Below are 23,875 nucleotides of genomic sequence, written 5' to 3' on the forward strand. Positions count from 1 at the left end.
ATTTTTTCACCCTCGCCTGCCCCCGGAAGCCTGGGACAAGATTTGCTCAAGTTCAGCACCTTGACCCCACATCCGCCTAGACAATCTCTTACCACCATTGCCCAGAGCCACCTGAGAGAAGATTACCAACTATCAAGCCCAGTTTGGCCTCCACGTGAAGAAGCGACATTTTTACCGGACCCATTTTCACTAAAGTCTCTCCAGCACCCTGAAGGCATATAGCATACACCCAGTTTACAGATGTAGCCACCCCAGCGCAAAGAAACCATAGTGAGGTCCAAGAATGCATGGTTCATGATGATCTGCATGCTGAAAGTCCTCCCAAAGCCCATGTATTGAGTTTCCAGTTGGTGAGGATGCACGGAACTAATAAGACCTTCAGAAAATGGGGTCTAGAGGGAGGAAGTTAGGCCATAGCGCATGCCCATGGAGTGGATATTAGGATTTTGGATTTTCAGCTTCCATCTTCCACCACAGTGGACTGCTTACCACGGGTCCAAAGCAACGTGGCCAAGCAACCATGGGCTGAAATCACAACCCCAAATAAACTTTTCCTCCTTCTAAATTGTTTATCTCGGGTATTCTGTCACATTCTGTCACAATGATAGAAAGCTGACTAACATATTAAGCAGCAAAGACTGGATTTGTTCCCAGGACTGTTAGCCCATGTTCTTCCCCTATACCAGTTGCCTCTTCAAATGCCCTGGTTTATATTTTCAAGGACAGTTTAAATTAAAAAAAAAAAAAAAGACTTCTAACACTCCCGTTGTTATGGGTCAGTCACGGCCACACCACTGATTTATCATTGAACCCAGGGCCTGACAAGGAAGCCTATGAAAAAGGAAGGGGGAGATGAGGCTGTGCCTTCCCCGGGGTATCTGGCAAGCAGAGGGTGTTGTAAAATTCTGGCAGCCTTTCTTGACAACTGAATCCCAGAAGGACTTTCCAAGAACTCCAGCAGAGATGAAGGGTTCACGTTCCAGGATCTCTGTAACAAACACAGCCTCAAACCTCAGAGCGGAAATGGTAAAACACAAAGGCAGGCGAACCCCTAAGATCCAACAGCCTCCCTCTTTCCACAGGGACCCAGCTAGTGGCAGTGAACTAAGGAGGTCACCCAGACCTTGCACTCCCCAGCAGAGACATCATAGAGAAACGGTAAAAGGGCTACACACAGCCGAGCAAAGACATACAGATGTGAGGAGACACTGCTATCAACCACATGTCATCCTCCAGGGTAGCACCCACTAAGACCCAGTGCTCTGGTACAGAATTTCAGGTCTCTCTGCCCAAAGACTCACCAGCCCATGGAGAGCCAGGCAGAGAATTATGGCAGCCTAAGGTCCAAACTCATTTGTACTGCCTACTGATGTACCACTTCTTGTATGCATTTGTGGGACAAAAGATGAGGGAGTTCAAACTCATGTCTTCATCCATCATAGGGGAAAAAAAAACTCAAGTCTGGAGCTGGGAAGACGGGTGCCCAAAGCCCCTTGTGGGATTTGAGGCACACACCACCCATGAGTCTGGCCTCCCCATTCTGGTTCCCACTTTCTTTGGCTTCCTTGGTTTCCTAGAGCAGGGCCCAGGCCAGGGCCTCTCCTCCCCAGATACGCCTCCAGAGAGAGCGTTGCTCCCTGGCCCAATTTCAGGGCTGGTCTTGGTGAAACTCTCTAGCAGAAAATCTTTATGCAACAGACACTTGACACTCTGCAAGACAAGGGTGTTGAATAGACAGACGAGGAGACCATTTCATGAGCAGCTCAGAGTCAGCATCTTGCTACCTGCTACTCGGTGGTGCCTGGGCCAGACATGATGGCTCCAGAACTCCATGTTCTAGTCCACTGCCCACCAAAAGAGTCACCAGGAACATGTGCTAGTTACTTGTCTTGTCATTGTGGCCAAATACCTGACAGAAATCACTCAAAGGAAGACAAGTTTATTCTGGCTTAGTTTGGGAGGACACAATCCATCATGGCAGGACATTATAGGGACTGGAGGAGGTTGGTCTGTGAAAATGGAAGCTTGAAGTAACAGGTTTCATAGAATATGGGTCAGGAGTCTGGTGGCTCAGGCCAGAAGCAGGGCTAGATTATAAGAGGGCCAACCTAGAGTGACTTTCCTCTACCGGCCGTGCTATCTACAAGGCTCTGCAATCTCCCCAAAATAAAAACACCACCAGACTTCAAACACATTAGCCTACGGGGGACATGACACACCCAAACTATAACGGAGCACCATAGCATCCAATGCCTGGCTCTTAGGGAGGGCACTGGACTGGAAGACAGTTCCGGAGCTATACCTGGCCCAAGTTATCAGGGTCAGCAGGTAGCAGCAGGTAGCCGATGCTGGCTCTGTGAGCTGCACATCCAGTGATTTCCTCGCTTGTCTTGTCAACCCCTCTTTACCACAGAGTGTCAAGTGTCTGTTACATAAAAATTTCCTGCTGGAAAGATACTCAAGGATTGAATCCAGGAAGCAATAGGAGCCGGGGTTAAGGTGAGGACCTTGGGCCTCCAGCATTCACAGAGCAAACCCAAAAGCACCTGTCTCCACGATAGTCATCAGACGGCATCTGATCAAGGAGTAGCGGGCACATTGGGTACATTTAGACTTCCAATATGTCCCCACCACAGCAGGCTATGCCAGCGTGCCCTCATCCTGCCTGTGAGCATCAGAGCACAGTCTCAGAAGGACAGATTCATAGAGGAGTTATACTGCAATCTAATCAGAAACCACGAGACTCAGAACCTCAGCTGGAAGGGGTTTTAGTCAGTCCGTCATATAACCCAGCCACATAGGATGGCCAAAATTCATAAGACACTTAGTACTGTACCTACAGCAGAGCCAGAAGAAAGCCTGCTCTAAGCACAAAGCTACTGTTCGGTAGGACCCTACTGGGAAGTCTATAATAGTAGAAGCCAATGGCAGAGTGTTGTAACTGGCCAGCTTTGCGATCTCCACCTATCTACTTCTACTATCCCTAATCACCACCAGGACCCAAGACCATGTCCCGATGACCACTCTCTGGCTACTATAGTTTGAGTACTTGTTTATTTTGTTGTATTGAGATGGAGTCTTATTCTAGGATGTCCTCAAACTTACTATATAGACCAGGCTGACCTCCAACTAGCAATTCTCCTGCTTCTGTCTTCTAAGTGTTAGGATTAAAAGCATGTACCATTCTGCCTAACTCTATAGTTTTAACCTAAATGGCCCCAAATGCTCATCTATGAAGGACTTGGACCCCAGGTTGGCACTATGAGAGGGAGTTGAAACTTTAAGAGGTGGGACCTAGTGTGAGGTCTTTAGATTACTAAGAGTGTGTCCTCAAAGGGACTATGGAATCCTGATCTCTTTCCCTTCTTCTGTTTCATTTCCCAGATACAAAGTGAAAAGTTTGGCTCTACACCACTACAGGCATTACAAGATATTGCCACGGGTGCCCAATAGTGAGTGAACCAATCTTGTACTAAAGCCTCAGACCTTGGGAGTCAGAGTGAGCCTTTCTTCTGTAAGCTGATGACACTGAGTGTCTTGTATAGTAATAGAACCCAACCAACACATTGGTCGATATCTCCCTTCTTGTGAGAGTCTAGGATCTCTTCCACCAGGAACACATACCCCAACCCCCAAGCCAGGGTCATCTTAAGGAGGCATATTCCATGGGAAGGAAGGTATCTTGTCAAAGTTGCAATCTGGTCTTCCAAGTACCCGAAAATAAACAGACATTCCAAGCAGCCATCCAAAACTGATGGCCATCCAAAACTCAACCCTGTGACACAACTTTATTTCTTGGTACTTAATTTCTCTACCTGAAGGAATTAGTCTTCCCTCCTTCGAGGGATGATAATAACAAAACATATTTGACAGGCATTCTCCTAGAGACTAGGAAGGCTTTTGGCTCACACTTTGAAACTGTGCTTCTTAACAAGCCCCACAGGGGACACTTGGAAGTGTCTAAAGACATGGGTGATTTTCACACCTTGGGAATGTGTAAGTGCATCTAGAAACAACTCTGGGGACAACACTTAACATTCTACAATGTTAAAAAAAAATGCTGACAAAGCCAAGGTGTCCCCATTGCTGCTATTAAGAACCAGGATTCAGAGCAATAGGAGTCTTAGACGGTTCCAAGCCTGGGGCCCAGAACCCTGTACTCAGACTCAGAGAACAAGCTTCAGGCTGGCCACTGGAGCCTGTAAGAGCTGACCACACACATGGGAGGGGGGACATAGAGAGAGAGAAAAAGATGGAGAATTCTGGCCCCAGTGCCTCCTAAATGCAGGAAGGAAGAACAAGAAGAAAGGGTCACAAACCTCATCTAGTTTTTTTCTAATGTTTTTAATGTATATATGCGTGCATGGACATTTGTGCATGTACAGGTATGTGCATGTGTCTTCATCTATGTACTGAGAACAGAGGATAACCTTAGACATTATCTTCAAGTACACAATCCACCTTCTTGGGGATGGGGTCTCTTTCTTGCCAAGAGATCACCAATTAGGCTAGGGTGGCAAGTCAGGGAGCCCCAGGGATCCTCCTGCCTCCACCTCTCCAGCCCTGGGGTTACAAGTTTACACCACCATGCTCAGCATTCTTACATGGGTGCTGGGAACCAAATGTATATCTTCACGCTTGCAAAGCGAGTGCTTGACAGGCTAGATCACTCCTCTACCCTCATTTCGCTCTCAAGCACACACCCAGCAGGCAAAGCAAGAGCCCAGCCTGGTCTTTCTCATTCCTCAAGGAATCACCCAGGATCAGGCAATTCCTACCTCAGATGCCTCTCTGATAGCTCAAGCAGTGGAAAGAGAACCCAGAGCAGACTGGGTAGCGGTGACACTAACATAGCTGAGTACCCCTCATCTGAACTGCTAAGGACCAGGCATGTTCAGTATTTCAGATAGTCACTGTATTGGGGATATTTGCATATCCATAAATGAGATATCATAGAGCTGGGACTCGCACACAAAACTGGTTTGTTTCCTGCATACTTGATGCACACAGCCTGAAGCAAATCTTACACAATAATTTCAGTAACCCACTTTTTCACCTTGCACCATCACATAAGGTCAGTTGTAGGGTTTGCCCCTGTGGTACCATCTCAGTATTCAATGTAGCCTAAACTTTAGAGCGATGTTAGATTTGGATGTCTAGGATGAAAGAGCCTAAATCTATACCAGCAAACATGACCAATATTTCCAAAACATACCCAAGAACCCTTCAACATGCCATGTGATTTACAATCCACTGACTCACTACTAACCCAAACAGATAGGGGCTTCTTCATTCACAAGTGAGGAAACTAAGACACGAAGAGATTGGTAAACCACTTGACCAGAGAAAGATCCAGAGAAGCAGAAAGCTAAACCAAGATGAGATTGGTGACAAAACATCAGAGTGGCACCAGGTTTCAGATTCAAGATCTACCCATGACCACCAAGGAGCCAGGCAAATGCTTAGCACAGGGCACTACTGAAGGAGGGAGGCCGGGTGGCTTCCTCAAAGCCAGGAGTCAAGGCTCAAAAATGGTAAGGAGCAGGCAGGGGAAGAGTGGAGTCAACAGAAGACCAGGAAAGACCCCTGAGTCCAAGAGATGAATGGCCCATGCCACAGGGATGAGAGGGAAAAAACGAGCCAAGCACCAGCGAGGATCACTTACCTGAGAAGATTGAAGCAAGCCTGAAGATGTCGGAGAGGCGCGAGGTCACGGGTTCATAGGGGGAAGCTTCATAGAACTCCTCACCTGGAAGAGAGGCGGGGCATGAGACACAGGCTCCTCTTCTCCGGTAGAGCCCTCCCATCAGACGGCAAATCTACCTAAGAAACTTCCACCAACACACCCCGGGGCCATCTAGGATGTGAGAGAGGCCAGTCCTTGCCAAATTGGAAAATGCTATGCAGGCAAGGTAGGAGTGAAAGTTCAGTGTGTCGAGATGAGCTATTCCTCACCAATCAGATATGACTGCCTGACACGTGACTTCCCTGCAGGACTCATCCTCTTTAAAGGAGTCTGGGAGGAACAATAGCCTTTGGAAGGTCAAGTATAAACCACAGAATCTGGAGACAGAGGCCCGACTAAAACTTTTAGCCCAACTTCCTTGTTTCACAAGAGAAGACTCTTGGGTAGCTGGGCAGTGTAGCCCCTGGGAGTTGAAGTCTCACATAGCTTTGAGTGGCAGACCCAGGGCTCAGGGATCTCCTGGAGACCCACACTCAGAAGTTCCCCTTTGCCTCACACCATGTCACCAGAAAGAGTCTAGCTAGGGAGATTAAAAGTCACCAGGTAGCCGGGCGGTGGTGGCGCACGCCTTTAATCCCAGCACTCGGGAGGCAGAGGCAGGCGGATCTCTGTGAGTTCGAGACCAGCCTGGTCTACAAGAGCTAGTTCCAGGACAGGCTCCAAAACCACAGAGAAACCCTGTCTCGAAAAACCAAAAAAAAAAAAAAAAAAGTCACCAGGTGAAGGGTCTGACCCCATATGCCTATTTCCCCCAAACCTCTCCATTACCTGTTAGCCCTGTGCCTCCTCAGAGTTTCAAGGTACATCAGAGGCTTGCAGTAGAAAAGCAAATAAATGGCAGGAAATAAATGGCCCAGGATGCCCAGGATGCCCAGGAGACCCCCACCACATTATCAAGAATCCCATACCCTCTGCAGACACCTTGCGAGAAAGGAAATATTCTCGGGAGACCTGACCAGTGAGGAGAAATCAATGCAAACTCACTTAGACTGAGTGTGTGGTGATGGGGAGGGGCAGACAGGGGGTGACCCACAGCCTCACCCATTGATTTCCTATCCAGCAGGGCCTGGCGTCACCGGCAGGCACCCTTGCCTACAGAGAGCCCAGGTGAGAAGCATCTGTGAAGGATGCCCCTGGAAGAGGGAGCAGAGACTGCCCCTGTAAAAGGTACCTTCATCTGACCCAAGAGGCCACAGAGAACCAGGACTAGAGATCCAGCTAGCCCTGGGATGCTCCATAGCCACTGAGTGCCTTCCTCATTAGAGAAGGAACCTGCAAGCTTGGGTCAAGATACCCAAAGCACAGGGAAGAAGCTCACGCCCTCCCATTCAGAGGAGTTCTAGCCTGCATTTTGCCAGGAAATGCTGTGCACCAGGCAGCACCCAGCACACACAGTGTGTGTCCCACTAGGATCCGCTCACAGCTTCATCCATTTCCTCTCATGGTCTAAGTACCATCCATTGCACCCACTGAAGCTTAACTTACTCCCTCCCAGGAGACTCCCTGGAGTGGGACCCCAGGCATTGCCACATATTAAAGACAAACAACATAAGAGCTTGGGAATTGCTGTTAGGATAAAAAAAATAAAGTTGCATTGCACTTTCTACATGCCCACAGCCCGAAGCATACTTCGCACACACTCACTTACTCTCTTCTTCACAGCTCTAGTGCTGACAAGGAGCAAGGAGCACAAGAGAAGTCACGTGCTCCAAAGTGACTTGGCTTCATTGCCTAGTAAGCTGCAGAGCCCGACTTTAGTCCCAGGGTGATGGTACTAAGGTACAAGGCTCTCTCATGTTATGACACTCTCGCAAGTATCACGTAGCTTTTCAAAAGCCCCTTGGTCAGAGCACTGTCACCGCTGTGCTGTTCCCCAGTGCTCCCCAACTGTCCCCTTGCCTGACTTTGGGAAACACAGCCCTGGGTCTGGTTGTAGGGCAGCCCACACCATTGGCTAGCCAGGGGTCCTCGCTTTCTAAGGCCCCTGTCATTTAAATGGTCTGTCCCTGCAGCTGGAACACCAGGAACTATCAAGCCTGGGCCACTGAAGCCAGATCCAGGATGCAGAGTCTGGGAACTGACACCTGTGGTGGCCCTTTGCTCTTCATGGTCTAGAGATCAAGGACCCTGAATTTCAGAGTCACCTTTGGGGCAGCCATTGGTGACATCCCCACTGTGGCCATACATGGCTGTAATGACAGGAAAAGAAGAGACCCCCATACCTATTTCCCAGCCACAGGATCACCCTCATCCCAGTCAAAAGGAACCTGGATATGGTATAAGGACCCTAGATTCAGCCATCAGCTTGCTATGTGCCCTGGACAGTCATTCTACCCCTGTGACTCAGTTTTCCCTACAAACAGGGCTAATGGGTTACAGTCCTGACTCCCTAAACTCCGTGGCTACCTCTTGAGAGGCCATATGCCTGTCACACTGGTTTCCCTTCCTCCAGGTCCACCTCAGCTCCTGCTGCAGGTGTGGGGTCCTGGAGTTGGGTAGAGGAATCAAAGACATGGGCAAGTCCCATCCACCTCAGGGTCAGAGGGAAACCAAGAATCGGAGGAAGGTCCCATGTCGTCCCTCCCCATCATCTCTTCTCTCTCAGTGTGTCTTGTCCTCCCAGGCCCAGCCCAACTACTAAGTATTATTAAGGTGTATGGAGAAGGTACCTACAGCCTCCCCCAGGGAAACGGCTCAACCTTACAATGAATTATTAACTCTCAGGCAGACCTTATCACTCACAGGGATATAACCTCCTGCTCAAAGGCCTCCTGGCTTCTCCTGACAAATCCTGAACAGTAAATCTCCAGCCCTGAGACCTAGGAGACGAGGCGACCTCTTAGAGAGAAGAGGCAAGCGTCCACAGAAAGGGGCAAGCCGGGATGCATTTCTGGAACTCTCCCATGGCAAGCATGGCTCTACAGTCTCCATGGGGCCAGCACCCTCTGAGGCCTACAGTGGTGTTAACAGGTGGTCGCTGAGTGAATGAACTCAGGAGTCCCCTCCAGATATGGACCCAGAGACAGCTATGCGCAGGGAGGTGTTCCAAGCCCAAAGGGGCCTTGAATATCCCACAGTATTGACAAATAAATACACACAGCATCATGCTCACCACTGCCACAGAGACATCTCCCTCCTCCTGCTTCCAAACACAGGCTGTCCTGCACACAGGCATACTGATGCCAAAGGGAGCCACCAAGGTGATGGAACGGCTCCCACTAAGTCAGTTCTATTGCTTCTCCTATTTGTTGCTCTGTAGCCCAAGTGGGCCCACCTCTGCCAGCTGTCTGAAGACCTAAATTCAGTTCCCTGCCGGCTCACAACTGTCTGTAGCTCTCAACTCCAGGGAATCCTACGCCTCTGGCTTCCATGGGCACCTGCGCTCATGTGCTCAGAAACCTCAAGTAGACACACACACACATGTACATAGTTAAATAAAAATAAATGCTTTTCAAAAGCTCTGAACACAGAAATGAAAGGCAAATCTGTCCACTCCCAGAAGCAGGAGGCTTCATGGTGTGCAAGCCAGAGGCAGACTACTAGGTATACAGTTTCTCGTGCTGTGTATGGAAAAGCACCTGTGTGTTAGGACAGCCTTGCCTTCCTGGGCGTCTAGCTCCAGGAACGGAGGTGCTAGAGAGAAGAGGCCACCTAAGACCTAGGGAATCACTGTTCTTGATGGCAGTGATACCATTATTAAGTGTATGCGCTTCCTAGCCATATGTTCAGGGCATATCTGAGCCATCCTGGTGACTGCTAGGGACCCCTCTCTCTTAAGACTCTACTGTTGGGGGCTGGAGAGATGGCTCAGCGGTTAAGAGCACTGGCTGTTCTTCCAGAGGTCCTGAGTTCAATCCCCAGCAACCACATGGTGGCTCACAACCATCTGTAATGAGATCTGGTGCCCTCTTCTGGCCTGCAGACGCACAAGCAGACAGAACACCATATACATAATAAATGAATAAATACTTAAAAAAAAAAAGACTCTACTGTTGTAACTGGGCTCCTCCCTCCTTTCATCCTTCCCTTCTGGTACACTCTTCTCTCATCTTAGGCTACTGAGCCACTTCTGTCCCTAGTCCCACCCCCTGTCCTCACTCCCAGAGGCACAAATGCACAGAGAACCTTCCTATTGTCTTCCCCCTGCCTCTCCATCACTGCTAACTTCCTCTGGGGTTTAGACAGCCCCACCTTCTCTCACCTTTAAAAGAGAAAATAGGTCATCCCTTTGTTCTCTACAGAGAGAGAGAGAGAGAGAGAGAGAGAGAGAGAGAGAAAATAACTTGTGGGAGAAGTTATCCACATTCATCATGTCCAATCCTCTGCCTCCACTCACTCCCTAACCAGGGCTCTGTTCCCAGAAGCCACCTAGGAGACTTACCCAAGGGGCGGCAGGGATATCTCAAGTCTTTCTCCTGCTTGACCTGAAATGTGTGAGCTATTGAGAGTCTTCTGTTTCCTTGGTGGTCCTCCCAATCCTCTTCCAGAACCTTCTCAAGCACCTGTGCACATCCCCTCCCCTCATCTGCCCTTTAGAGACAGCAGGCCAGGACCTCTTTCACTGTCCTCATTCTGGGACTGCACACCTGTCTTAGCTCCAGCTTCTAAACAAAGGCTCATGGACACTCCAGAATCTCTCTAGAACCACATCCTTCCCTGAACTCCATACCTGCATGCCTACAGGGCTTGACCAATGATGGGGGGGGGGGGCAGAGCAAGACCACACCCCCTGCCTTCTTCTACTCAAAGCCTTGGCAGGCACAGGAAGCTGGGGGGGTCTTCCTTGGCCACTCTTTCCCTTCCCATCTCCCAGGCAGTAGTTGACAAAACCTGTTGATTCTAGCTTGTTCAGAAGTGTGCACATCCATTTTTCCTTGGTTGCCCTGTTTTGTTCCTGCCATTGTCCCTGGGGTCACAGTCCCTACAACTTCATGGACACTCTTCTGGAGTGTCAATCTGATCACCTCTCTGGAAATCTGAATTAAAACCATTCAAGCTTCCTGTTGCCCAGCAGATCTCTTTCCTCCTAGCCTCCAGCCCTTCCGATAACAATGGAAGTAACATCATCCAGTTACTTCCAGTTCTTCTTGAAGATTCAACTCTCAGGCCTGACCCTAACATGCTTCTCCCTCCACCTGCCCACTCTTAGTATGTCCTTCACCTGGGTGGTGACCCCATCCCAGCCTCGAGACAGCATCTTCCCAGAAGGCTCTTTAGGTTTTTTTAACAAGGGCTTAACTGCCCCTCTGAGGCGTTTCTACTATGCCCTGGACATTTCCATAGCAACACTAATGCCTTCAAATGGCAAGTTCCCCCTTTCTTACTGCACTCCATCCCAGTCAAAGGCAACCCCAGATTCCAGACTATTCCAGTAGACCAAGCAACAATGCGCTCTCAATAAATGCTCGCCAAATTAGTAAATGAACATCTGGCCAAAGTGACCAATCATCCTGAAGTGTGTGCAGATCTCAAGGTCCTGTCTAGACTGAGGAGTATCGAGGAGGTGTCACTGGGGAAGGGACTCCCAGGTTCTGTCTTGGGCAGGCTTGAGAAGAGCTTGCCTAGAGACATGGGACCTGTTGCTCATGTCCCATCCTGAGTTCCTAAGGTCTGTACAAAATACCTAGGTCAGCCATTAGATCCTGGGACCACATGAAGAGAGCAAGTTTCTGGGCTCAGTTCCCGGAACGGGCATCAGAGTGGCAGGGGCTGGCACCTCCTGCTCCTTATCTGCCTGGTGCCTTTTCCCTCTCCTGGGCACAACTTCTGCTACCCTTACTTGCATCCCGCCATCCAGCTCGTCCTCCATCTGTGTCATTTCCCTTCCTCTACCGCCATTGTCCTCCTAGGAGGGGTCCTTACTTCCTCTCGATTCTAGCTTCTCTTACGGATTTGTAAAACGGGGAGCAGATCGGGTCACCTTTCTACAAGCCCTCTCTTCTGCACCACTGACTGAATCCATCCTCTTCCCCACCACCACCCTTCCTTGGGGCCCAGCCAGGCTTACCCTCGGTCAGCCCCAGATGGATGCTCCAGTAGATCTGCAGACACTGCAGCTCCTTCTTCATGCCCCGCTTGCAACGGCAGTCATACAGCGGGCTTTCCTGCAAGACCTCCAGGGCCGCCTGGCACTCCTTATTGGCCAGCATGGTATTGCGATCCCGGCCCGCCAGGCACTGCCGAAGGGTGCGGTACCTGGAGCTGCAGTTGGATTCAGCCGCACACAGCTCATTAGCCCGGACACAGTCCACTGGGGGGCGCCAGCCGTGGAGCTCAGAGCCCTGCAGGGAGGAAGGGCTGGCCAAAGAGCGGAGGGTTTCGTCTGGGTAAGTGGGGAGGGAAGACAAGCATGAATGAGGGCTACCACAGTCTCCGACCCCAAGGCAGGCCTAAGGCTTGAAGGAACTTCTCACCCACTTTTATACCAAAGTACACAGAGATTAAGGTCAACTCAGACCCAACCTAGTCAGCCATGTTCCCCTACAGTCATGGTTCATATTCATTTCCTCTGAGCACAGTCCTAGGCAGCGGTCTTCACTGAAAACTGCAGGCAGGCTAAGACGCCAGTAGTCCAGACAGAATGCTATGCCCTCAACAAGGAGTGGTAGGGTTTATACAGCATGACCTCACTGCATCTCCCAACGTTCAAACCTCAGCTCCATCCAAGGCCTTGGTTTGAAGGCACTAAAAGTCAGGTAGCCTTCAGAGACCGTCTGAATCTTCGAGAGACCCAAGAATCAAGCCTCGCCATCACATTTCAGGGACACTCGGGTCCAAAGAAGGGAAACAACTCAAGGTCGCACACAGAGAAGCAGAGCCCGCCAGCCCTTTGTCTCATCATTCCACTGTTGCTAGGATCTTAGAAGACAACCAGAAACAAGCCTAACCCTGTGGTCCAGGAGGCCCAGGAGGGGGAAAAGGAGACCCCCTTTAGGCCTTGCCTTTCTGTATTTGCCAACTTCATTCCAGACAGTGGCCTGACCAAGTGGCTGCATAGCCAAGTTCCACCCCAGCCTCCTGCAAAAGAGAAGGCATGAGGCGAAGCACAGAAGCAAACCTGCTCTCCCTGGTGCTCAGGCCCTATCAGGACTTGCCTCCCCCACCTCCATCTCTCAACTCCTCTTGCTTCCTGTCTCCCAAGGGCTCTGTTCTCAGCAGACCTCATCAACTCATCACCTTTTCCCTTCTCCTCCCTTTTCCTTCCTTTCCTCCCTATCCTACTCTGAAATTCCTCTCTCTCTCTTTTTTAATTCCTTCCAAAAGCAAAATAATAAATCAATTACAGAAAAGAAAGCACTCCCCTCCTTTGGGTCCTGCCTTCCAGCCTGAGCTAGCTTTAACCCACCCTTCTTATCTGCTTCCCACAGTATCCTCAGAAGGGAGGGGTTTGAAGACTGGACATGAAGGGCAGAAAGAAGCTGGTCAGACCCTTTTAAAGCCAAGCTCCCAAAATGGTTTCCTCCAGATATGGACGACATCTTCTGTCTCTATGTCCTTCCTTAACTCCTAACTTCAGACCCTGCCCCCCACCAAAAAAAAAACAAAACACCATACCACTGCTACAGCAAAGACTACCTTCTGCAAGGCCCAAAGGATAATTTTTGAGAGGTGTCCTCTACTCCCTCCCACTCCAAAAAGAATAAAATTCTAGGCCATTAGCCCCTTCCTCAGAATACCGCAGAATCCCCCACCCCTTTCTTGCCCAGCCACTCTAAGGCCTTCTCCCTAGGAGGCCCTGCTCACGGGGGAGCGACTGCAGGGAGACAGCGACACCTACAGGTAGAGATGCACACAGCAAGTCTGTCACTCCCCAGAGCCCCTGGTGGGGGGAAATCATTCCCAGAGAGCCTTAGGCCTTGCCCCACAAGGAAACAGCAAAGGAGATAAAGGGGAGCTGGACTCCCGATGGAGGAGGCTCCAGTTAGAGCAAAGAAAGATTTCTTCTCTCCTGACCATAATCCTGCCTCAGAACAGAAAGAGCTGAAGAATGTAACCACTCTGAGACAAAACAAGAAGTAGAAACCTGTACTGAGTAGGAGTTAAGGGAAGCAAGGTCGGCGGGCCCAGGCACTAGTCTTAGATATGTCCTCCACGAAAGCTGAGGTAGCAGCTTTCTTTCCAGGCTTCAGCAGATTCCAACATTGCTTTACAGGACTCTAGTGCCTCTGGGCCGCCCAGGAGCAGCTGAACCACCACACCCCCACCCCATCCTCCCCGACACACACTTGCACCTGTCTGCCTCTCTCAGCCAGTCCTGAGCTTCCACTGACTTCATCCTAGAGTTTCAGGAAGAGGCAGGTCCACCTTCCACCTGACTGAGCTAGAGGCTGGACTGTCTGAGGGGCTTAGAATGGACATACAGACATTCGGGGCCTTCTACTGGCTCAGAATTCACACTTGTTTAAAGTCAGCCTAGAAGCTCCAGAGAGTGCAGCAATAAAGCAAACTCACTCTGCCTGCCCAGCAACTGAGCCCAGAGCCCCCAGGATGCCCTGAACACAAGTCTCTGTTGGCTCCCGGGCCAGTATGGAGAGACTTCCCATCCTGTCAACTGGTGTTCGTGATATGCTCTGCAGAGGACCAGGACATGCTTGCACCGACTGTCCTAATCTCTGGGACTCAGCTTCAAAGCTCCCAGAAGCAGCCATGCCCAGACAGAGAAAGGGACTCACAGCAGCCAGGATTCACTAGCCAAGAATCCAGAAAAGTCTGGCTTCCTGGCCTGAAGGAAGGAAACTTGGGTCTATGGAGAGTAGATAGTGTGGAACAGTTCCAGGGAGCACAGGGAAGGGGGGGGTCCAGATTGCTGTCCTGCATCCAGTGTCCCCTCAAGAGCCAGATGTGTGTGCTAGAATGCCACCGGGGATGGACCCTCTGCCCACCGGGTCCCCATCATTTTCTACACTGCATTCTCTCCATGTGTGCCAACACTGGAAATCTGAATGGCTGGGCTAAAAGGCCCTTTCTCTCCACTCTAGTCCTCTGACACTAGACCTCACTCGGAGTCTTTGAAAAGGCATCTGAAGGCCCTCGCTGGGACGGGGACACTCTTCACCACGGCCCCAGCCAAACCATTGACATGAGAAGGAACCTCCATTCTGAATTGACTTTCCAACTGGTTCCCAACTACAGTCTTCTAGGCAGGGAAAGGGCCGTTAGATTTAGGTTTCTTTCACAGCACTCCATCCTATCAGAGACTTTCAGAATACCACGGTCTGTCGTTGAGCTGAGCCTTTGCCCAGCTTTGGAGAGGGACTTCTCAAAAGAGAGGGGACTGAAGAGTCATGACCCAAGGAGATGCCAGGCAATCCTGCCCCCCTCCCATGATGGTAGACATCTCTGCTATGTGTTCATACTCCACACACATTGCCTTCACACACCCGTACACACCCATTATGTGCTGGATGCCCAGAGCCACTTCTGTGGAGAGCTGTCTCCTCAGCTAGGAACACCCCATGTGCAACTTGACATCTGATACTGGAGGGGGCTGTTCTCCTCTACTGATGGCCCTCAGAGAGGACCCCAACACTGGAAAGCATGAACCCTTGATGGTGGTGGGGTACAATTCAATAGCAGGCAATCTGGCAGGTTTTGTCTGAAATGCGATTTTCTTTTCTTCTTGGCTCTGAGCATTCTGGGCCCCAGAAAGCTGTGTTTTCAGACCATCAATGAAGAAAAAGGTCAAATTTTGTGACAGTTCATTCAGAATGAGCGTCCACTTCCCTAAGGCTGCTGGAAAGGGTGGCAGGGTGAAAATGAGCCCAGAACATCTCCTACCCTCAGACTCTGTCCCTCCTACCCCACAGGGTTACTGCAAGCCTGGTGAAGGCCACACCCCGGGGCAGGGCCACATCCCCTGAGAATGCATAGCTGGGAGGTGGCAAGTCTGTGAGCAAGGGAAGGGCCCAGGATACAGCCAACACTGACTCTACCAGACTACAAATCCGCAGGACCAATCTGGAGGGCATTTCTTAGACCATGCACACTTCCATAACCTCCCTGTCTGGGTTTCCATAACCCTTGCTGCTGGAGGTAAAGATGATCCCCTGATCCTTGCTTGGTAGTCTAGATCACTCTGGACTACCAGCAAGCCATGACCCCAAGAACAGCACCTGCACTCTCTCTCTCTCTCTCTCTCTCTCTCTCTCTCTCTCTCTCACACACACACACACACACACACACACACAGAATCCACACACAGCCTTGTAAACATCTTTTCTTCGCCTGTGCAAGAGGAAATCTCTATCTATCCCAAGAAGCTGAGATTTACAAAGTATAAGGGGAAGGGGGAGGCTCTGCTGGAGCTCAGAGCAGCGGGGCAGCCACTCCTCCCTGTCACAGACAAGGGGACTTACTTACTGGATGATCAGTGAGTGGTCTTTGTTAAGCTCTGCCCCCCCCCCCTTGCATACATTCACCACTCCATCTTCTTCCCAAGGAGCAAACTTTGGCCTCCTCCCCTCCTGTTCCCCCACACCCATAGCTTCAAGCCCCAGGGCAGTTGCTCTGAAGGCCTTGAACACCGCTTTGCAAGCCTGCTCTCTGCCTACCGTCTGGCTTGGGTATAGGTGGAAAAGGAGGCATTGGGTAGGAAGAAACTTGCAAAGTGCTCCCTAGAGTGAGGAAATAGGGCGCTTTCCTGAGACTGATTGGCAAGTGGGAGGTGACTACAAGGGCTCCCCGTGAGCGTCCAAACCAGGACCTCCTGCAGAAATCCAGTGACTCAGAAGGCAACCAGGAAAGGAGGGGCTGGCGTGCTAGCTCCCAGACAGCCTTTCCCCTCCCTCCTTTCTTCCACGCTAAGAGTTGCAATTTTTTTCTTCCTAAGTTGCTGCAAATTGAACCCGTTATTTTGAGGGAAATGAGCGTTATCACCGCCTGCAAGTAAGCGTGTGTGCGCGCGCGGCGGCGCGTGAGTGCGTGCGGAGATGGTTTGAATGTTGGAAGTCTCCTTCCCAGTCCTCCGCGCAACCAGCCAGCTACCGCACGGCTCCCTCGTTCAGTGCCTCCCCAGAGCCTCCCCCTGCCCGGAGCCCCGGCCCTGTCTCCCAGCACGGCGGCGCTCTCCCGGTGTCTCCCGTGGCGCCCTGCTCGCAGCCCCCAACCCCACCCCCGCGTGCCCAGCTTCCAGCGGGCGCCTGAACGCGCGCAACCCGGTGTGGCCCCCAGACTCGCCACCTGCAGGTACTCACCTAAAAAGAAGAACAGGCAGAAGGCGTTTGCCAAGATCATGTTAAATAAATCCCACAGTTTTGTGTGTGTGTGTCTTTCTCCCTTAGGTTTAAAAAATAAAAATAAAATAACAACGATAATAATAACCGCCGAGCAATGATAATGACCCCCAAATCCAATGCGGAGATCCCGAGCCTGCTGAAGATCCCGAGTCCTGGGGTTCTCGCTGCTGGTTGCAGGGGGTGGGGTGGGAGGCGGGCGGTGGGCTGCCTCTCGACGTCCCCCTTGCCACTGAAATCAAACACACGTAGCTATGTGTCTGGCTGCCTTCTAAGCCAACAGACTGGTCCTGAGGTCAGCCCAGCCCTCCGCGGCGCGTCCGGGAAGGCGTGAGTCCCCGCGGGTCCAATTCCCCTGCACTTCCCAGGAGGGGACTGGAGAGGTGGGGGCGAGGAGATCTGAAAGTGAAGGGCTGGAAGAAAGCAGCGAGGAAGGGGGTCAGAATAAATGCAAATAAGAAAGAAATCCACCGACGGATAAGGAGCAATCCAGTAGGAGCTTCTAGGATGGGAGACCAGAGTCGCTTCTTTGGCACCAAGACGAAGAAAAAGATTCAAAAAAAAAAAAAAAAAAAATCTTCTCCCGCTAACCCTTGCTCGGCTCACTTTTTTCTAATGGAATTCCAGTGCCGGGGTGCCTGTGCTTGCGTGTGTCTTTCTCTCCTCCCTCCCTCTGCTCTCCCTCGCTCTCGCTCTTTGCTCTCGATCTCCACTCTCCCTCGCTTGCCTCTCCCTCCCTGCTCCCTCTCCCCCCTGCTCCTCCCTCCTCCCGCTCCCTCCCCCTTCACGGCTCCCTTCGCCAAGGCTCTCACGCCTCGCCCCACTCCTCTTCCCGGGGCTCGGCGCTCCGACTCCCTGGCGGCAGGCGACTCGGAGCGCGGGAGCGCGGCGGAGCAGCGACACTCTGCCGCAGCCGTGGCGGAGACTCGGCGGTGGTAGCAGCAGCAGCGCAGCGGAGGCGCTGACGCCAGGGAACTCTGGCCTACGGGTGAGCTCCACCACTGGCTCCCTCCGCTCAGCTGCCCACCATCCTGGGACCAGCCTGCCGCCTTGGCCAGAAACCGATTGGATCCCCGGGCTAGTGTCCATGCTCAAACCGACAAAGCCCCATGAAGCCTCCACGCCCCCTCCTTCCATGAAATTTCTCGTCCCTCACAGACGAGGGTTTGTGCCCCCCGAGTGCCACTGCCCCTGCACTGGACCCCCAGGGCCATGAGATCTCGGACGCCTGGGAAAGCTGAGAGAGGCTAGGGGACACTGAGTCCCGGGTGCGGGAGCCATCCTGGATGCATGGGGGTAGGGCAGTAGAGGGAGCCCTGGCCTGGTGGAGGTCTGAAAGAGAACATCACTCTCTGCGATATGATGTATCCCTCGTGGGAAGCGGATCTAAGCAGCACCCCAAAGGCACAGGGTACCCAAATACGCCCTGTAGGCCAGCCCTCCAAGCAGGAGAGCTGGAGAACAGCCTGCAAGCCTGGGTCTAGCCCCACGCTCCTACACGTGTGTTCTGCCCGCGGAGCTTGGGAACTTTCACCGCACACTGGCGCCTCTCTTGCCAAACCCCCACCCCCAACACACACACACACACACACACACACACACACACACACATCAGTTTTGCAGCCATTCCAGACTTTTCTTTACCATGCCCTGGACCAGAAAAAAAGGTTGTCTGGGCGTCCCAACCGCCTCCTCCCAGGCAAGTGAACCAGACGGAACCGTGCGGGAAGGATCCAGCCTGGATGTGCACTCCAACCTACTGGGGTGGCCCAAAACACAGGGCATCCAGGCCTCCACTTCCCACCTCCGCCCCCCACTCAGAGATTGCTTGGGCTCCCAGAGCGAGTCAGGAACTGTTGGCCCCTCCCCGCTACCCGCTCGGAGGCTGCTGGGGACTTCTCCCCAAGCCGGAAAGGGGACAATTGATCCATCTGTCTTTGGGTCCCCCCACCCCCCTGCTCACCGGCGTGTTTTAGTCACGGAATTTGCAATAAAAGCCCAGAAGCACCACCGAAAAAGAAGCGTTTGGCTGGGAATGGGTTGAAGGCGAAGTGAGGTGACGGAGGTGGCAGGGCAGCAAACAGACAGGCGGTGCACACACCGCGGCGCCCTCAGGATCATACAACCCACGCACACTGAGCACCCTAATTCCACTGACACACCCTCGGCTGCCCTGAATCGAGGGCTTTTGGCACCCCTGTGCCTTGCATGCGCCTCCTCGCACTCTGAGTGGCAGGGCCTGGTTTACAGGGTTTCTCCTCAACTTTCCACGCTGCCAAAAAAGAAGAAGGAGGAGGAGGAGGAGGAGGAGGAGGAGGAGGAGGAGGAGGAGGAGGAGGAGGAAGAAGAAGAAGAAGAAGAAGAAGAAGAAGAAGAAGAAGAAGAAGAAGAAGAAGAAGAAGAAGAAGCGAAAGGTGGTCAACATCCAAAACTTATTTGGTAGTGTCTTTTAAAATGCATTGTTAAATACCAGCGATAGAATAGAGGAAGTGCTAGAAATCCGCTTAGTGTGGAGAGGATCACTCACAAAACCAACAGTCTTGGCTGCTAGTGGGAAAGCTAGAGGGAGCAACTTCCATCTTGTGGATTTAGACGGGCAAGCCGCTTTTCCCAAGTGTGGGAAGCACCTAATAGGTGTCTCATCCAGCCCAAGGAAAACAATGATCCTAGATCCCACATCCAATAATACCACTGTGATGTCTGGGTAGTGGAGGGTTCCCGCAGAAAGTGGGCAATTGCCAGTACTGAAGCAACAGGCTTCTCTCTGTCCTTTCTCGAGGGTGATTCTGTTTTACAAAATGACTTCCCAAGCTCTCCTAGGTTCTTTCCAAAATTTGGGGAACTTAAAGATCTGATGTCAGCCAAGTGTTGGCAAGTATAGGTTAAATGATGAGAAGCAGCCAGCAGTGGCTGCGCACACCTTTAATCCCAGCACTCAGAAGGCAGAGGCAGGGGGATCTCTGTGAGTTCGAGGCCAGCCTGGTCTACAAGAGCTAATTCCAGGATAGGCTCCAATGAAACCCTGTCTTGAAAAACCAAAGGGAGAGAGGGGGGAGGGAGAGAGAGAAGCAATATGAGTTATACCTCTAGGGACTCTTAGCTCAGAAACCAAACACTGGGAGCCTTGTCATTAAATAAATAAAGCCCTTTTCACTCACTCACCTACATCCAGAGCCTTCTGATGGTCAGGCATTACCTACCTCCACTCATTTGTATCCCCTAAAGATCTCTCTTTCAAGTAGACCATAGAGACTTTAAAATTACTGCTGAGCAGTCCGTCCTTTACTCAGACAGTATATATGGTACCTCCGTTTAGCTCTAGCTGAGTATAAGGAGGAAAGGGCTCCGAAACATCAATTTTGTCACCCACCTATCGTTAAGTGTACTGAGAAAGCAGCAGAAGACAGCCAGGGATGAGCTCTACCGAGTTCCCATGGGAACAGGGATATGGAATTCTGGTAGTAGGAGGTGAGCGACTTGAGATGCTTCAGGCCTTCCAGACCACCCAACCCTCACAGGGACAATGAGAAGCGCTCATCGCCACCACTCTTTGGCTTGTGTGACTATGGGACATATTTACCTTGAACCCTCTTTCCTCCTATCTGCACCAAGATTCACCACCGTCTTCCAGTGGCCAATCTAAGCTACTGTTAGAGCGCAATCCATTCACCAGGATCTACTGGGGAGAATGTATTAGGCATGGGACAATTTAGTCCCTCTGAACCTTAATTATCTCACATGTAAAGTGGAGATGTTTCCTAAAAACAACTTTGTAAAAATTACGATACTACACACAAAGCCGCTGGTAGAGTACCTGACTCACCTCTTCCCTCCTGGATCCAAACTGAGAATAAGGCTACAGAATCTAAGTGTAATCAGAAGCAGAGAGTAAAAAACAGCAAGGGTTCAAGAGAAGTCGAGGGTGTTTTCTAGAAGATGGGAGCAGACCTTGCAGGAGGAAGTCATGGGAGACAGGGGAGGGGGGTATCCTTTGAGAGATGAGACATGACACTCTTAGATACCCTGTATCCTTTTCAGTTTCCATGGGCACCACCTCTCTGTACCTGTGCTTGAAGGATGCGGGAGCAGCCCCTGGACTCAGATTGAGCATCACAAGGTGCAGAGGGAGAGAAAGAGGACATGTGAACCTGAATGCCTCTTCTTTGCCTGGTGGAGAAGATTCTCTCCAAAGCAAGAGCGCTAAGGAGTAAGAAGACACAGAGTAACCCACCCACATTAGTGCAGAATCTCTTCCTTTGGTATAAGAAAGAATGCTCTGGGTTGCCTTTTCCTATAGATGGAAACCAACTAAGAGTTTTAAAAAAAAAATGGCAGCCCACATCATGCTAAACACACCAGGAACCACAGAGGTGTCTTCCACCATGTGATAGAAGCCCAACCCAGGACATTCACCACCTGTCAACCAGAACAAACTTACCTGATGCTTCATCGGTCCTCAGAACCTCACCAAAGGCTGTGGGAATAGGACTGGGTGTCTCCCTCAGGGAAGCATTTAGAGATGGAGTTAGTCATGCTTTCATGAAAAGAGAGGGAACAACCCAAAGGCAAAATAGAGGAAGAAAGAAAGTGATGCTGTATTTCAGAACAGGTGTCCAAAGGGATCTCACTGTTCATGGGAGTGAGACTCACTCTGGAGAAGTAAGCAAATTTGTCTAAGGACATTTCAGGCATGGGAGCTATGTGTGAGGTTGCTGTGACGGGAAAGGACTGAGACATCCAGAAGTTGAGAGGGACCAAGAGCACAAGTCGAAGAGGTCTGGTGGGAGGAGCTCTAAAAGATCCAGTGGGGATTGACACATACTAGGGGCTGTAGACTTGAGCCTCTAGGAGACATTGAGCGGGTATGTGCCATACATTGGTGTGATATGGCAAGTGTATGAACGGTGGAGACGATAGGGGCACTTGTGACAGAGTCAGCCTGAGGTGATGAGGGCCCTAACAGGAGATGGCAGAGGGCATAGAAAGGAGATGGCTGCCAAAGACAGGACATCTCTAAAATGAATCAACAGGATGCTGGTGACAGCTTGAACACGATGAATGGGGAAGGAAATCGCCATCTACTCCATGGTTTGGTTAAGGACACCAACTCTCATTTTTCAGGCTTTGCTATGGGGAGGGGGGAAAAAGTAGTTAACTTGCTGGTGGAATATAAGTTCATACTCCTTTAATTCTAATAATAGTCCCCATGGACTAGGTTAGTGGTTTAGCTTACACAAAGTCCTATTCTAAGTGGGATAAAGTCAGGCAGCTGAAATTGAGGGTACTGCATTAGACAATCCGGGTTCCATACGAATAAACAAAATGACAGCAGCTCTCCAGGCCTATAAATTAAGACCACCTGAGATCATTCCTTTCTCCCTTCCCTGTCCTTGTAAAAAGAAAAAAATCATGTTACTCAAAATTCTTTTTGTTACTTATACTTTGCACCTGTCTGGCTTCACCCTTGGAGTTCAATACTTGAGACTAGAAAGGATCCTGTCCCCATAAAACAGCTTCACAGTGTCCAGCCCTGTGTCCTGAGCCTGGATTATCCCTGAGTTTACCAGTCCTCTGATGACAGGAGCGCCCCAACTAAAATAGTCTTGGTCCAAGTCATTATGGATCCCAAGGTACAGCCTTGAAGGAAGGAGCTAGCCTAGAGATTAACTAAACCTTCTGGTTCTCTGAGAGGGAACAAGGCTTCACGCTATGGTGAGTGAGACCAGATGAGGAAGAGAGAGCATCCTGCACTCAGGGGCATTGATTCCTCTAATTGATTTCAGTCAGTGTTCTTAGTGCCTCTCATCCCCTGCAGAGGTAGGATCTCTGAAGAAGGTAGAATCTCTCTACTTAGCCCTTTCTCAAGCCCCAAGGACTGTTCTGTGGCCTCACGCAGCCCAGGGAGCCCCCCAAGCTCCAGCATAGCCCATTAGAGAAGGAAAAAGCTGCTTGTTACAATTTCTTAGAGGGAGAGAGGTGTGGGAGGCAGGAAGCAGCTGTCGCCTTAAAAAGCCACATATCCTCTGGTAGAAACGCAGTACCCCTCACAGAAGGAACACCCTCCCCATCCAGATCTTATGGCATCCCAGAGAAACATGGTAGCAAAACTAGACTCCCTTCAAAGTGGACAAACTTGGGTTGAAGTCTGTCAGTGACACAGCTAATGGCACAGTCAAGGTCACAACATATGCCAGCAAGTTTCAAATCTGGGACCAGAAAGCCAGTACTCCTCACCCTATGGTAGGGAGTGAATTCTGACTGTCTTACAGAATTGGGAAGGAAAGAAAGAATTCAACCTGCTGATGTGTTATCACTCAAGATTTCTCCAGGACGGGTGACTGTTGGGGGTGGGGTAGGGGTGGGCAGGGGAAAAGTACCCAAGGCACTTTGGGACATATGTCCTCCAAGAAAGCCTGGAACGGCTGGTGACCTGAACTTCCCTTCATCAGACCTCAAAAAAAGGCTACACCCCGCCCCGTCCTTCCTTACTACCCGCACACTTAACCGTCACAGCATAAGCAATCTAGGAAGCTGCCCTTGCGCAGAGCTATGTATGGCAAGCTAAAAATCCTAGGCATTGTCTTGTCTTCCTGGTGCCCTCACTCCTCTGCTGTTGGTGGCTGGCATGTATTTACCACACCCAGCCCTGTGCTAGGACCAGAGCTGTGCTTGACAGCCCCCAAATGCCTGGAACAACCCCGCTGCCTCTCTCAGGCACTGGCCATCTGCCAGGTTACTCAAGGCTAAGACAGATAGGAGCAGCGACTGCTTCTGCAAAGACTCCTGAGCAGCTCCTGCTGCCTGGCACCCCCAGGAGAGCTCTCAGCCCCAGGGACTCCCTACTGGGACCATGTCTTTATTTAGCCAAGCCTGGCAAGGAGGTGGAGCATGGGCACTA

General features: G+C 51.0%; 1 protein-coding gene across 2 annotated transcripts in view; it reads right to left on the minus strand.

Moving 5' to 3' along the window:
* The window catches only part of Gfra2 (GDNF family receptor alpha 2), a 92,878-nt gene extending 75,212 nt beyond the window's left edge, over positions 1-17,666 (minus strand). Inside the window, exons 1-3 of one of the 2 annotated variants that reach the window (XM_057786064.1) lie at positions 16,939-17,666; positions 11,754-12,068; positions 5,666-5,749 (exon numbers count right to left, since the gene is read on the minus strand). In XM_057786064.1, coding sequence (XP_057642047.1) covers positions 5,666-5,749; positions 11,754-12,068; positions 16,939-16,978 — 439 coding nt within the window. In that variant the 5' untranslated portion in view covers positions 16,979-17,666. The remainder of the gene's footprint in view (positions 1-5,665; positions 5,750-11,753; positions 12,069-16,938) is intronic. The other variant, XM_057786065.1, reaches the window with a different exon arrangement.
* Between the last annotated feature and the right edge of the window lie 6,209 nt (positions 17,667-23,875).

This window comes from Chionomys nivalis, chromosome 12 (assembly GCF_950005125.1).
Source record: "Chionomys nivalis chromosome 12, mChiNiv1.1, whole genome shotgun sequence".
Lineage (NCBI taxonomy): Eukaryota > Metazoa > Chordata > Mammalia > Rodentia > Cricetidae > Chionomys > Chionomys nivalis.